This window comes from Solanum verrucosum, unplaced genomic scaffold, assembly GCF_900185275.1.
Source record: "Solanum verrucosum unplaced genomic scaffold, falcon-dt-bn FXZP01000118.1, whole genome shotgun sequence".
NCBI classification, from domain to species: Eukaryota; Viridiplantae; Streptophyta; class Magnoliopsida; order Solanales; family Solanaceae; genus Solanum; species Solanum verrucosum.
The window spans coordinates 2412877-2428526 of record NW_026020568.1 but is presented as its reverse complement, the minus strand read 5'-3'; the positions used below and the strand labels follow the sequence as shown (position 1 = coordinate 2428526).

At 30.0% G+C, this 15650-nt stretch overlaps 3 protein-coding genes across 3 annotated transcripts; all 3 read right to left on the bottom strand.

The window, feature by feature from the left end:
- Positions 1-2272: 2272 nt before the first annotated feature.
- Positions 2273-4846, bottom strand: LOC125810592 (S-type anion channel SLAH1-like). The gene is made up of 2 exons (XM_049490066.1): positions 4035-4846; positions 2273-2717 (listed from the first exon to the last, which is right to left on the bottom strand). The coding sequence occupies exons 1-2, from the start codon at positions 4830-4832 to the stop codon at positions 2433-2435; spliced, it is 1083 nt and encodes a 360-aa protein (XP_049346023.1). The 5' UTR covers positions 4833-4846; the 3' UTR covers positions 2273-2432.
- A 2577-nt stretch (positions 4847-7423) lies between these two features.
- On the bottom strand, positions 7424-8807 carry LOC125810468 (protein FAR1-RELATED SEQUENCE 5-like). Its single transcript, XM_049489940.1, has 4 exons — positions 7879-8807; positions 7738-7801; positions 7562-7633; positions 7424-7474 (listed from the first exon to the last, which is right to left on the bottom strand). The coding sequence occupies exons 1-4, from the start codon at positions 8805-8807 to the stop codon at positions 7424-7426; spliced, it is 1116 nt and encodes a 371-aa protein (XP_049345897.1).
- A 107-nt stretch (positions 8808-8914) lies between these two features.
- Positions 8915-10112, bottom strand: LOC125810466 (protein FAR1-RELATED SEQUENCE 5-like). The gene is made up of 2 exons (XM_049489939.1): positions 9050-10112; positions 8915-8976 (listed from the first exon to the last, which is right to left on the bottom strand). The coding sequence occupies exons 1-2, from the start codon at positions 10110-10112 to the stop codon at positions 8915-8917; spliced, it is 1125 nt and encodes a 374-aa protein (XP_049345896.1).
- Between the last annotated feature and the right edge of the window lie 5538 nt (positions 10113-15650).

Genomic DNA, 15650 nt, shown 5'->3' with positions numbered 1-15650 from the left:
AGAATGCAGAGGAGGAAAGTGAGTGTGGTGGATGAAATTCCAAGAAGAAGAAGAGAGAAAGGGGGCTGGGGACGGAGGAGAGAGGTAGTGACTGTCTTTTTTCCAAAGGAATAGTCAGTCTTCTATGATATTTTATTTGGAGTTTTTTTTCTTTTTAAGGAATGAATCAGTTCTTACCTGGGCTCATTTTTTATTAACTCATATCCAACTCGACTTATTCATTTGTCACTTTTTGATACAATTATATTCCTTTTAATTTGGCCATTAATTATTTATTAGTGCTTGTTATTGTTATTATACTAAGGTTTTTCCGTGATTATCATTTCGGAAAATGGCTTACGATTTACATATAATTCCTTTTAATTTAGCCATTAATTATTTATTAGTGCTTGTTATTGTTATTATACTAAGGTTTTTCCGTGATTATCATTTCGGAAAATGGCTTACGATTTACATATAAATTATGATACTAAAATTTAGTACTACTAGTTACTATTTTTATTAAATTTGCAATCAAATTATAGGCATAATATATAAACATGATCCTTAACTTGGCTTCAACTGCCAACTATGATCTTTAACTTTAGATATGCACAAGTAGACACTTAAACTTATATAAAATTGAACAAATAAACACATTCGCCCTACATGACACCCTACATGGCAATTTTGTGTCTTACATGGCGTCCTACATGTACCATATCACATAGGACACGTGTGTCTACTTGTTCAATTTAATACAAGTTTAAGTTGTGCACTCCCAAAGTTGGAGGTCATCGTTATGCGCTGAAGCCAATTAGTTAAGGATCATATTTATGTATTATGCCTAAAATTCGTACTAGTAACTATTTAAATTCACTATTACCCGTTATTTGTTTTGCTTCATTTACACCTTGTTTATTGTTTGCTATTGTTCTTCACGTTTCTCTATTATTGTTTTTTTATATATTTGAGTTTGATATATTTTTAGCCAATAATCAATCAGAAATAATTTTTCTATCTTCACAGAATAGAAATAAAATTGTATACACACTTTCTTTCTCAAATCTCATCTTTAAAATCACATTGTACTATATTTTTGTAAACTATATCTAATGCATCCTACCAAATAACTTTTAAAAGGTTTTTATAACTTGAGTTGAGTCAAAAAGTGGTAAAAAGGTCCAAGTGGTCGTATTCCCACTACATAACCCTATCAATGGGAATGGTTGAAAATAAGCAAAATAGCAAAGCTAAGGGGCAAGTACACAAAGACCTAATCTTATTATGCCCCACATTGTTGCTTTCACTGTGCGCGTGGCTACTTTTTTCATCTTTTTGCTACTTATAACAACGAAATGAGAAAAAGTAGTAATACTAGAACAAAAAATAGAGCAGTAAAAGACAAGCTACTTTAAGGAATGTTCAGTTGAGTCCAACTGTGTTCAGGCTATATCTTAACTCCAGATTCTGCCTTAGTAAGTATTATAATAATGTTGTACCTCCGTCTCATTTTATATGATATAGTTTGATTTGATGTGATCAACGTCACCTCTTGCAACATCGGCATACATGTGGTATTGATGTCTAAAGACCCAATCGCTCCCCCAACTTACCTCCTGTGTAAATCTCTGAAAATCATTGGTACTTAAACATTGAAATTTTATAGAATTCTACAAGATATTTTTAATAACAGTGTGGACTCTACAAAATAAATATAATTTCAGTTAGAGTTCTTGGAGACTACTCAAATCTAAATTCTAGCTAGTTCATGCCTATTTAAAGGTTTATATATTTACTTAAAGAGGCATCTCAAATTAATACCCCGTAAAATCTTGAGATATTCATAAGGAGATCAAGACATGTTGAACGCTTCTTGATAGTCAAATAACTCAAGAAGATTCACAAATCCTTTCATGGAGATCAAGTTCAAATCATCATATTTTGAGAAATATGTCACTCGAATCACGGACGAATATTAGGAAGAGAGAAAAATTAAGAAATAACCAGATTTGTACCTGTAATATTTATCAATAAAATTATATTTCTTTCATATTTTATTTACGGTGCAATATATTTTATATCACTTTAAAATTTGTTTCAAACAAATTCATAGAGACATAATAACTCAATACAAGTGTGAAAATATATATTCACGTCATGTACTGAATTTGAAATTATGAATATAAAAACAGGTAAACACATGCATGATGAAATTGAAAGTTAATAAAAATGTTAAATACATTTAATAAAACGTCGCATAAACCAAACCCAAATAAATTAAGTAGGCGTATAATTAAAACAATTTAGGTATTATTCCATCTTTGATCATCACAAATACATACAAAAGTCATTAATGACAGCCTAACTAGTACAATTCCTTTACTAATTTTACATACGTGGGTTGTTCTAAGTATTCGAAAATAAATAAATAAATTAAATAATTACTACAATTATACAATTGAGGAGCGTTGATTAATACTAATGCAGTGCATTGAATCATCAGCATCACAAGGTAAAAGTGAATTGGAATTTAAGGCAGTAAAAATCATTAAGACAAGTGATACTATGACTGATAGTGCAGACAAAAACAACATTAATATGTATGAAGCAGTATTCTTCATTTCTTGCGCATATTTAGTTGATGCCATAGCCATAATTGTTAAAGGAAAAGAATATGCCCACCATGATACATTAAATTTCCTCATTGATCTCTTAAATAAGGCTGGTCTTGATACCTGCGTACGTACATTTTCAACAAGTTAGGAAACAATACTTTTAGTCATCATATATTCATAAATAGAATACATTACTTCCGTATAGAAGCAGATTCAACATTTTAAAGTTTATGAGTTTCCAGCTATATATCTCAACTCTATTTTTCACAAATCTTTATTATAAATGCCCAAAGTAGGAGTGGAGCCAAAAGTCCATACAAGATCGATCGAACTCAATAGCTTTTGCTCAAATAGTAATATATATGTATAAAGAAATCTAGAAAATAAGTGTATATATATATAACTATTAAGTTCAGAAACTAGTTATTAATATTTGAAATTATCATTCTAAAATTCAAAATCTTGGCTCCGTCTCTAACCTAAGGAAAATCAAACCCTCACTAAGGATGAGGACAACAACACTTAAAGCAAGTTTCGTTTCTACGGCTGGACCAAATACTTACTTTGTTACGATTAAATTCTTTAATATATAATAAATTTTTCAATATAAATACAATATCTATATAAAAGTTACTGAATTTCTGAACACGGTATTCTAGATGCGCCGTTAGACAAGTAGACAAGTCTTAAATCTTAGTGGTACATTAGGTTGACAAAAAGGGACACATAGTGTATTTAAGATGACGGTGACGGTTATGAATTGAACTGTTGGTAGGCAACAACATCATGCCGTACAATGGAGAAAATGACAAATACAAAATCTTGCAAATGCAAAAGCCAACTAGTACTTGAATACTTATAAGGTCAATTTAGACGGTCCACATCATTCTCTTTTTTTCTTTATTTTCACTTTTTTCTTTTCTTCTTTCAAAGAAAACATACAAAAAAAATAAAATATTCCTACTATATATAGAAGAAGGAATAAACAAATATTCTTTCCATTCTAGTTAGTTCAAACATCAACAACAACAACAACAAAAATTTTAAAAATATTTGATTTGTTTTAGATTTTATATTATTTACTTTCTATTTAGTATGTCTAAAAGTAATAATTCTTTAATTCTAACATCAAGACTCATTTAACATTATAAAATTAAAAAAAACTCACTTTTTTCTTAATTTTCTTGCGCAATTTATCCTTGCTAATTATACTGTTATTTTACACTATCAGTTCATCTAAAGAATATATTTACAAATAGGTTTCTTATAGGATGTGAAGTTTATAACCTTAAAAATAAAACCAGTTATTATAATAGATAAAAGTAACATTGATGAGATAAAAAGTTGTTTATATTGTCCGTATATATAACTTAAACTCTTACTTTTATGCTTTATAAATATCATGAGATGTTGTAAGTGTGCTTTTAAAATGCTCACCAGTGAAAGGAAGAGGAAAATGGAGAGGAAGAATAGCATCTTGGATGAAGAATCAAATTTTCCATAAATAGAATCCCATGCCAAGCTAGCCATGCTAGGAGCAGCTAAAAACAAGAAGAATACTGGCCTTAACATAGCTGGAATTGAACTACTTCCTGGTAACCTTTGATAAAGTGTCACAAATAACACTAAATAATGTGACATTCCAATTGCAAACAACAATAGTGCACTCTCATTCCATCCCATTTCAGCAGCTGCCCTTGCTCCTACCAAATTACCAATAACCGATAATTGACTAGTAGGATTCGCGACTCCTGATAGAAAACGCTTCCCCTTTGTAATCCATTGTCCATATATCTTAATATCTAAAGCCAATATTGGTACAATAAATATCCACCAAAGTATAAGAAAACAAACCCCTTCATGTTTGAAGAATGGGGCTGCTTGTAGCAACACAAGCCACGATATCCAAGGGGCGTAAAGGTAATTTACACCAACATGGTGCAAGAATTCGCGTTTAACCATGTCAAAATGAAATAAAACGCGAAGAAAATATAGTAAAGAGAGTGATATTAACGCAAAAAAAGCTAAAGACCATAGAAGAATGAAAGCTGTAGAAGGAAGCATTCGAAAAATATTTCGAATTTTATGAATATCGTCCGATGGCTCACTTAATGTTTTCCATAGTAACGCTTGGCTACATAAAGAAAGGCTTATTCTAAAATAACCAGCATGAAATCTAGTTAATATTGATGAAAAATGGTTTTTTTGAGCTTCTTTGGTATCCATTATTTTCATTAGAAATTAATAATGAGTAAGTTTCATAAGTGAAATGGGGTATAAATAGGGTTTTTTTTTTTGCTTTGGTAGTACGATATTTTACGTAAGTAGTTTCGTTGAAGCATAGGTAGGAGAAAAGTCGATCGGCTAATGCAACCATTGTGGACTTGTGTGTGGTTCATGAGTTGTTTTTGAGTTCTTTACAGCTAATGTGGGACCCCATTTTATCTAGTGAAAATTCTCTAATTACTCATAGTTAGGTGATTGCTACATAAAATTAATTTTTAGCAATAATTAATTAATAATAATAATTTATTAATACTAAATATATATTTTAGAGGCAATTAACATTCTTTGTAAATGTCCTTGAAGCTTATAGCAATACTGAATCCAATAATAATTAACTAATAACGATAATAATTTAATACTCTTTATGTAATATATATATTTATTACCGATAAAAACTATTTTTATTATAGCGAATTAAAGAAGAGTTTAAGTTTTGTGCACTGTCAGTGTAGTAAATTTCTACACCATCATGTAATTTTAATTTCTCCCTAATCTTTTTTAAGAAATATAAAATTAAAATTAACTTTTTTTTCTCTCTCTCCTAGAAATTAAAATCCTGTCTTTATCCCTCTAAAATAGCTGATATTCAGCGGCAGTTACTCCTTCTTATACGCATTTGACCTACTTCCTCTTTATGCTTTTTTTTTCAATCTGCATATCACATTTGACCTACTTCCTCTTTATGTTTTCTTCCGATCTGCATATCTTGATATTCCAATTTTGTTTGTTTATTCGTACTCATGGAGGGTTATGATTTTGTTTTTATTTTATCATTTTTCACTCTAATTAACTAATGGTTATTTTATTGATTAGTATAAAGAAAGCATTTGCAGGTGAATTTGCAGAATCAAAGTGTCAAATTCAATAACCTATTTTGCTATGTGAGTACAGTAGATCTATGTTAGTGAAACTATTCTCTCTTTATTAATAATTTAATTTTAGAATTATTATGTGATTAATGTGTCTTATTTGCACAATCAATTTACTCTAATAGAATTTCATTGTTTATGAGTAATTCATTCAATCTTCCTATAGATGATGGTGCTCTTCATACCATTTATGTGGGCATAATTTATCAATACCCTGATCTAACAATAGATGGGAAGAGAAAATAGAATTAAGTTACTAATCCTATTTCTCTGTAATGCTTTCAACTTTAAGAGACATAATTTACCTAAATTATTTTTGGACAGATTGATCATATTCTGAATTAATTTTATTGTTATGAATGAGTTACTGATTCTCTTTCTGTAAATTTTCACGTAAGGAGTCTATTGAGTTTTGTTTTTTGGTTGGTTGGTGGCTCATGGAACATGATTTATCGATGCTCATGGAGCATATTTTTTCATCATCCCCGAGTGGCGTCAGAACACCAACAAGCTCCTCGAAAAGCCTTGCAGAAATACTTGCATTTGTGAACCCCTTTAGTTCTCAATATTGGGAATAATTGTGTTCTGTTCCACAGTGAGTTGAGCTCTCATGAACCATACTAATCAGCCAAATGAGCTAAGATCATTCATGTTGTCTGCTTTGACACGACTAGCAGGGATATGAAGATCAATAAAGCTATAGTCGTTCTGCTTCTGTATGCACGCCAAGGTAACCTCTTCTTTCCCATTGTTTCTGAACCAAGTCATCCGAAGATGCTCCTTCTAGCTCCTGCTGAGACATATTTCTATCTTCACAATGATCGATAACGATGCATATACAACTCCTCTTGTCCACCCCAAGCAACATATATACTATATGGGGTAAAAGGAATGGAAAATGCTTCGAAAAGAAAAGAGAGACGCTTTATAGTAAATGTATTTCACAATTTGTACTATTGTATGAAATTTAAGTTTCATTCTATGTATGACAAACTTGTTGGACTTGTTAGAATCTAAATTCTAATATAAGTTCAGATTCATGTATATCATTCTGATACTATTTATCAATAAAAATTTATCGAATAAGTGATTTTAATTATATTTATGATCTTTGACATATATATATCTCAAGTTTTACATCTTTGAAACTAAGCAATGAAGAGGAAACTCATAGACTCATGATGCTATTAACAGCTGGTTGGGGAGGAGGATGAGGTAAAAAGTTCAACCACATCTGGAGCATCATATAAGTTTGCATATCGTAAAGGAACAAGTTTTCTACACCACCAGAAAACTATTTGTATATAATTGTATTATGGCATAGCTAGTTTTTATTAAGGTTTTCGACAACACATGTTATAACATCAGCTATTTTTAGAGTAAAATTTGTTGATTTGTAGAGGAATCTTACATTTTACGCTCATTTTCGAATGATATAAAGTGCATCTATTTTCACACGTAACAAAAAATATAATTGATTTGACCCAAAAATAGAGGACAAACTGCAATACAAGCATATAATTTTATCCCATATACATGTCAAAATAAACAATGAAAGTACTATTCAAAAGTTAAAAAATTTCAAAGAAAACTAATAAACTAAAATCTAAATAACTGCTTCCTCTTATTTCCTATATTCTCAAAGCTCCAAATCCTTCATCTTCTTACTCACTAACTAGGATGGTGTTGCTGGAATGGAGTTGAAGCTGCTTTCATCAACTCCTGAAAGGAAGAGTTATAATTCATCAACACACACTTTAGCATGTACATAATATATAAACGATAGAATAAAAAATGAATAGTTCTTACCGTAAATGATGTGGCATAAGCACAATCAGTGTTCTCAATAAATCCTTGATAATATTCTGGATATCGTTGAAACTGCTGACAAATTAAATGATAAAATTTGAAAGAATTCTGTTAGTTGAAGAAGAAGGTATATGAAAAGTAAGCCAACTGACATAAGCTAGTATACAAAAAATTACCATTGAATGAGCCTCGTTAGATATTGTTGTACCATTCTGCTCGACTTCGACATTATAATTTGAACTGCACATAAAATGTTAGAAGTTATAACAACAATAACTCGCAATAGAAATAATATTTATTGTGTAAAGTGAAATTACCTTGTTTCCTTTCTCTTAAATTTCATACTTTTCGTTTGCCTTTTTTGCTTCTGAGAAGTAACTTTTTTGGTCTTTTGAGTAACTTCCAAAGCACCTTTCATTCTCAAAGATCTTGGACGCCCTTTAGTTGCCGCTACTGGAGGGTCAAGCAGAGTAGTATCTTGACTTTGTTCACATGATATTATTTCACAATATTTTTCACTACCTGGACCCCCTGATACAACACAATCTTCCTCTGATTCATAAGGAAGTTCATCAAGTTCTTCACACAATCGCAATAATCTTTGATGTGCAAATTGATAATGTTTTTCAGACTTTGTAGCTCGTTCAGATAGCCCAATAGAATGTATCATAATGTTATTAAACCATAGGGTAGAAGATTTCAAATTTTTTGTTTCATTTGGTGGATCATTAGCTCTTTCTTTGGTTGCATTTCTACTCCATCGATCTAATAAATAATATGTCGGAAGTGAGTGAATCTGCTTCTTTATAAATACCATTAGTACATGTCTACATAGAATTCCCATGAACTCAAATTTGTGGCATGAACAAACAGCTCTTTTCAATGCAAGATCCAAACTAACGATGTATGTCGGCTTTTGTCGTTGAAGTTGATGCACTTTATAGATGTTTCTTCCGTCCTTAACCTCAATCTTTTCAGAGATAAATTTTTGAGATTGAATTAGTTCTTCTTGAAAAATCTGAAATATCTTTCTTGTATATTCCTTCGCCACTTCATCCTCCATAGGATACAAAGTTTTCAAGATAGGCCTTGAATGTTTTGTCTTGTAATCCTTCTCTCTTACTTTATCATATCTAGCGTCAATAGCCTTATCATATTGCACCACAAATATACTCATTGGAGTACTAGAATTCAAATAATCTTTAAAAAATTTGTTCATACTCTCACTTCTTTGACTTGTTGACATGCCTGCACAAAAAGTAGTACGCACATATGCTGGTATCCATTTTTCACGAATTGCATATATTCTCTGCAACCAACTATTTTCTCCTAAATTATACATCTCCATTATTTCTATCCACATTGTTTCAAATTCCTCAGGAGTGGTTGTACCATGAATACACCAACTAAACTTGCTACTAAAATCAACATACTGATGATAAACATGACTTAAATATTCTGGAATCTTCTTTGTTATGTGCCACATACAAAAATGGTGTTTAGTGTTAGGAAATATTGTTGCAACTGCATTTGTTATGGCAGAATCTTGATCTGTTATGATTGTATGAGGCGCAACTCCGAACATTGCCTCTTGCCAAGTACGAAGTAACCACTCAAAAGTGTCTTGAGTTTCATCCCAAAGTAGAGCACAACCAAACAAAATAGACTGATAATGATTGTTAACTCCAGTAAATGGAACAAAAGGCATCTTATATTTATTTGTCAGATATGTAGGATCAAAAACAACTACTTTCCCAAAATTCTTATAAGCAATCCTAGATCTAGCATCAACCCAAAAACAATTAGCTAAATGACCATCTACATCCATTTGAATTGCATAAAAGAAACCTGGATTTTCAGATTGACGCCTTTGGAAATATTGTAGCATTAATTGTGCATCTCCTTTTTCAAGATTTTTTTGTCTTCTAGTTTGCAAATAATTCTGGATATCTTGACTTGTTAAATTCAGTCGATCTATACCCCCAGCTTGATTCATCAACACTGATGCTATTTTACTTGGACGAACTCCAGAGTTATCAAGTAAATCAATAAGATTCTTTTGGGCATCAGATTTTTTTCTTTTTGATCGCAAGAATTTTTGACTATTTGGAGATGCAAGTTCATGATTGTGCTTAGCAACAAGCCTACAAACAACCCAATTACCTTCTTCTTTCTTTGACATATATAACAACACTTTGCATCCTTCTCTGGTTTCATCTCGTGGTTTATTACTTTCTAAATTTTTCTTTGAACGAAATCCTTGCTTTGAACAGACAAACTCTTGACCAATTATTGACTTATCTTTTCTTGACTTAGTCATACGACCTCGACGTACACTAAAACCGCTACGATGAGCATATTCGAGATAAAATTTAAATGAATCATCAAGTGACTGAAACTCCTTACCGATATAGGGGTCTCTCGAATTTCCAACTCCTATTTCGGAAACAATCTGTCTTGTTTCTTCCCTATCACTTTCTTCTAATGAAACTTCAACTTCTGTATGTTGCTCATCTAAATTTGAGTTTTCCATTGATGCTGCAAAATACATTTATGAATGTTAGATAACTTAAAATTATGAATATGTCTATTTATTATTCAACACTTCCTTTGGAAAATATATTCAGTAGTGGAAGTTAAACTAATAAAATTTCTTCCCAATAACTTGGTGTAGAACAGAAGAATTAGAGACGATATGACAATACTTTAAATGCAATATTCACCTCTCTCGACGCTATATTCACCTATTTTTGGTACATTGAATTATTTTGCTAATGAAGATTTGTTCAAAAGGAGTTTTTTCATGCTTATAAACAAGAAAATATAAGAAATTTGTTCTCGCGACATACCGTTGAGTAGAAGAAGCTTGTCAAGTTTTAGAATGTTTGAAGTTCTAAAAATTATTTCTTACTAGGTTCAGAAAGTATGATGTTTGAAGAATTACATGAGCGATGATCTTAAGGGAAAACCTACGATAAACCTAATTATTGTATTAATCTTGGAAAGAAAATAATTTAATTACGGAATTATATTTGGTTAGAATCCAAATAGGACTCAACTATTGATATTCTTCTTCTTCTCTTTTTAGTAAATGGTTGATATTATTTTCTTTTCTTTTTTATAATTATAATATTTTATTAAAGTAAGTTACCTGATGGTGTAGAAATTTACTACACTGACAGTGCACAAAACTTAATCTCATTAAAGAATGAACGCTGAGAGTTTAGATAGAAATCTACCTTTCTGTTTTTTTCCATTTAGGTGTGTAGTGGATGCTGATAATACTTGATTCAATTTGGGTAATTAGGATAGAAAGGAATGTCGTCCTAGTAATCATGCTGTTAAAAAAATGGTAAAAAGTTTCACGTTGGTGATTAATGAGATGGCGGACTATTTATAAGACTTGGATAATTCTTTTTTCTTTAAGCTAATTTTTGAAGTGTGAGTTAATCCAAAAACTAATTTAACACATGGTGATTTTTTATATTTCTATATTCCCTGAGGGTCTAATTACTCTATTGAGGATGATTTAGGGTAAATCGGTTTAAAGTGTCTTCTTTTAAAAAATATGTTAGTTTCAATTAATCACCGTGCCTATATAGTAAATGTGCAGTTATTATCAATAATTCAGTAAAAGTGATAAAACTAGACCTAACACGAATCCAAATAAAAAAGACTTATAGGCTATGAATTGATTAAACTAGTCAATCAAATCGTAATAATCAACCTTATGAAGATTTTAGTAAGCTTGCAAAAACAATGAATTTATTGGACTTGTCAATTAAATGAATAATAATCCTTAAATATCATCCATGAAGTATCTAACTTATGGTTATCGTATATAACATAATCATATTGTTATATGCATTGAACTTTCCAACAATCGTAACACATAGTAAATCAATCGGGTTGAATACGAAAGTCGCAAAAAAAGTAAAAATAAATTAACGAAATTCTCTCGAAATAAATTCACTATAATTTTTCTTTCTCTAATTGATGATGCATATCCATACTGGACTTCAATCCACGTCACGTGCTCAACAACTTGCCTCAAGCTTTTTAAACTTGGTTTAAGTAAATAATTTTTTAACTAATAAAAAAGGTAACATGTTTTAATATTCTTTTTCTTAACCTCATCGACTAAATTATCAATAAATTTCTTGAAAGTCATTATTAGTCAAATAAATTTTTAATTAATGGAATTATTAAGTAGGTTTTTGTAAATTGCAGTGATATTATCATTTAATATATGACATCAATACGCACTATATATTAGTGGTGGAAACACTCTTAATTAATAGCAACAAGTTGGATGCTTGGTACGTCCCTGTAATTCGTGGGTACTTCCATTATACTACTCCCTCCGTCTCATTTTATATGTCATCCCTTTATATAAATAGTTGGATCATAATACTTGTCATTTTATAAAATTTATGCATACATTATCATATTTTGCCTATCATACCCTTGATAGAGTAGTTAATTAATCTTGAAAATGTATTCATCATTTATTATTAAGTTGACTTAAGAAAACATTAAATAAGGGTAGAAGGGTAAAGTTATATTATTTCTTAATGCAAGTGCAAAGTAAAATTGTGACATATAAAATGGGACGGAGGGAGTATTTGGCATCAAAAGTAATTGATGTCATATATAAAATGCATGTGTAGTACAGTCAAAGCATTACTATAGCAAAATGCTAAAAATACTTTAGTTATTCTATTTTATTTTTAAAAAAGAAAAACTTAATTGTTATAATAAAATGTTCTTATATGTAAATATAAGAACATTTTTTCTAAAATATGGCTAGAAAATTTGGCCAAAAATTTAAAAAGTCTATAATATTCTTTTTATTTTATAAAAAATTGATCTTTTTAACAATTTTTAATTAAAAGGTATTAAAGTTAAAATGATAAAAATGTTCAAAAAGATAAAATAACATAGTGTGAAATATGCTATTTTACCATTCTGGCCAAAAGGATTTTTCCTGTTAGTATTAATGGGAAACGTATAAGAAAAGAGAAGACCGGTACGCCGTGGTTGTTATCGCGCGAAGCAACCACTAAAAATGGAACATAAAAATTGGAATTAAAGGGTTAAAATGGAATAAAGTTGAATTGGAATGCCAATATGAAAATTAAGAACAAATTTACTACAAAGCTAATTATTTTAATTTTAGAACTTTAATTTGACTACTCTATATCTTGATTGAAATGTCAGTTTTGGTTGATTGATTAACGAAGGGAATTGCCTGTAATTTCTTTTGAATATTTCTACATCCAAGGTATAAGTTTGATATAATTAAGACGTATTTTAAAAAGTCAAAGTCATAATTCTCTATTATATAAGTATATGTAATTAGTTGAAATTGACCAAATTATGATTATCAATTCACTATATAATGCACGAAATATAAAATTAAACTTTAAAATATCAAATTATATATATTAAATTAGTAATTTAATATTATATAATATTTTTAAAAATTGAAAACTGAAATTATCAAACCAAAATTTTCAATATCATATCATTCACATAACTAAAAAGTCTGGTTATACTCCCTTCAAAAGCCCACGTACATGCATGCCTCATGCCTTGGCATTTTTCTCGATCATCACTCCCTAATACTGTCTCCAAAATATATAATTACGAGTCTAATAGGACTAGAACAGACAATTTCAAGAAATTTACCTTAATTATTAGATTAGATCTTTAACTTGTGTTAAGAAGTGTCAATACTTATATATATATATATATATATATATATATATTTATTAAATTAAAATTTGACTTCTATATACAATGTAATTTTTCAACGAAGGGATGTCGTTGAACACCCCTTACCAAGGTGGGTCTGCCCCTGGGCCCTAGGGTGACATTAGGCCCTCTCCTCTCAAATCACATGGAAGTACACAGACAACCTTGTTTCTCATTCTAAAATATTTGTCATAATTTTTTAAAAAAGATCAAACAATATATAAATTTTAAGATTTATGTTTTATCATATTAGTATGAGAATATTTTTAATTTATAGTACTTTTCATATAATTTTGTTGCTTTTTGAATATCTGAATATTCATTTTAAAATTATCAAATTTAATTTTAAAAATTAGTTAAATTTGCTATCCAGAAACGAAACATGATAACTATTTTGGAATCGAATGAATAAATTCGGTGTCATTTTGGACAAACTAGTCCGTCTTTAGCATACAATTGGCTTTTGCTTTGACTAGTTGTTGGTAGGGCTCGGTACATATACTGTGAAACAGAAGAAATATATACATTCACGTTTTTTGTAATAACTAGAGAATTTTGCACTGTAAAATGATGATATTTTGTTTTCCTATAGTCATATATTGGACTTATCTTCAACTGGAAAATAGTAGTATTGCCTCAGTCACGTTTCAACGTGAAATGTTTGTGTTTGGCTCATTATATTGAATTTTGACTATATTTTTATATTCCTAAATTTTATCATGCATGATTTGACAAGAAAATTGCAACTTGTTGGTACTTTTCACACATCTTCATTAAAATTCCAATATTTTGACATATTGTTCAGTCCAACTTGTTGAGGCACTTTCATTTATTTTCTAGATCACTAACGTAATTTTCAACATTAATTTAATCTGCGTTATGGCGTACATTGCTCTGACATTTTGTCAATTGAATTTTAGTCTCCTACGTAACTTATATATTGACGAATACTATAGGATAGAATAAATACAAATTGTGTAAAAAAATTCAATAAGCATACAATGTTATTATTATTATTATTTTAAAAAAAAACATTTTTTCTAGTGACACGATTTAATTTTGAGTTTTTAATACATGAAATGTAGCAAGGATTTGGTAAATGATACAAAAGTCACTTCAGTAAACTAGAATTGATATAAGTTCTTTGAGATTATTTGGATATAATGCGTTTGAAAACTAACTATATGTACGCGGACTGCAGATATTGCTAAAACAAATGGAGGGATCATCGATGAAGCACATATCAGGGAGGCTAATATAATAACGGATTTGCAGATCATTGCTAAAATAAATGAAGGGATCATCGATAGAGCACATATCAAGGGAGGTTAATACAACAACGAATCTACTAGCAGTATATAGAAGGAAATCAAATGTTCCAAATATGGATATGGATAGCCCTAAATTTTTTTATGCATCTCCATTGTTTGTTTCATCTGCACTTGAAAGAGATGCTATGGAAACTAAGGGTGTGTTTGGTATGAATGAAAACAATCCAATTTTCTCATGTTTGGTTGGGTTAAATGTTTTTCAAATCAATTCATTTTCCTCAAATTTAAGGAAAATGACTTTCCTTCAAAACTTAAGGAAAACATTTTCCAAAACTCTCTTCCAACTTCAAATTACAATTATTTTTTTGTTGAAAAAATCAATTTAATTTGTCCCTACCCTCAAACCAGCCCCCCCAACCACCACTCCCCAAAATAATAATAATAATTTTAAAGCTTGTTTTTAAATTCAATTTTTTTACCCCACCCTCATCCCTACCCCACTCCCTCCAAAAAAAATATTAAAAGTTGTATTTAAAAGATATTTCTAATTTCAATTTTTTATTTTTGTACCCCTACCCTCGCCCCCCCATCATCCCCCCTATCAGCCCTCCACCCCCTTCAAAAAGAAAAAAATTTAAGTTTGTTTTTAAAAAGTATTTTCAACTTCAAATTTTTATTTTTTCATTCCGATCCTCGACCACCCACCCCCCTCCCAAAAAAAAAATTGAGTTTATTTTTTAAAAATATTTTCAACTTCAAAATTTCATTTTTCACCCCTACCCTCGACCCCCCCCCCCCCCCCCCAAAAAAAAAAAAAAATTAAGTTTGTTTTTAAAAAATATTTTCAATTTCAAAATTTCAATTTTTCACCCCTACCCTAGACCCCCCCCCATCCACTCCCCTACCCCCTTACCACCCCCAAAAGAAATTAAGTTTTGTTTTTAAAAAATATTTTCAATTTCAAAAATTATTTTCTACTCTAGTAAAAATAAAAGATATTTCTCAAAAACATTTTTCATTCATAAATCAAACACTAGAAATATTTTCCGAAAAATATTTTC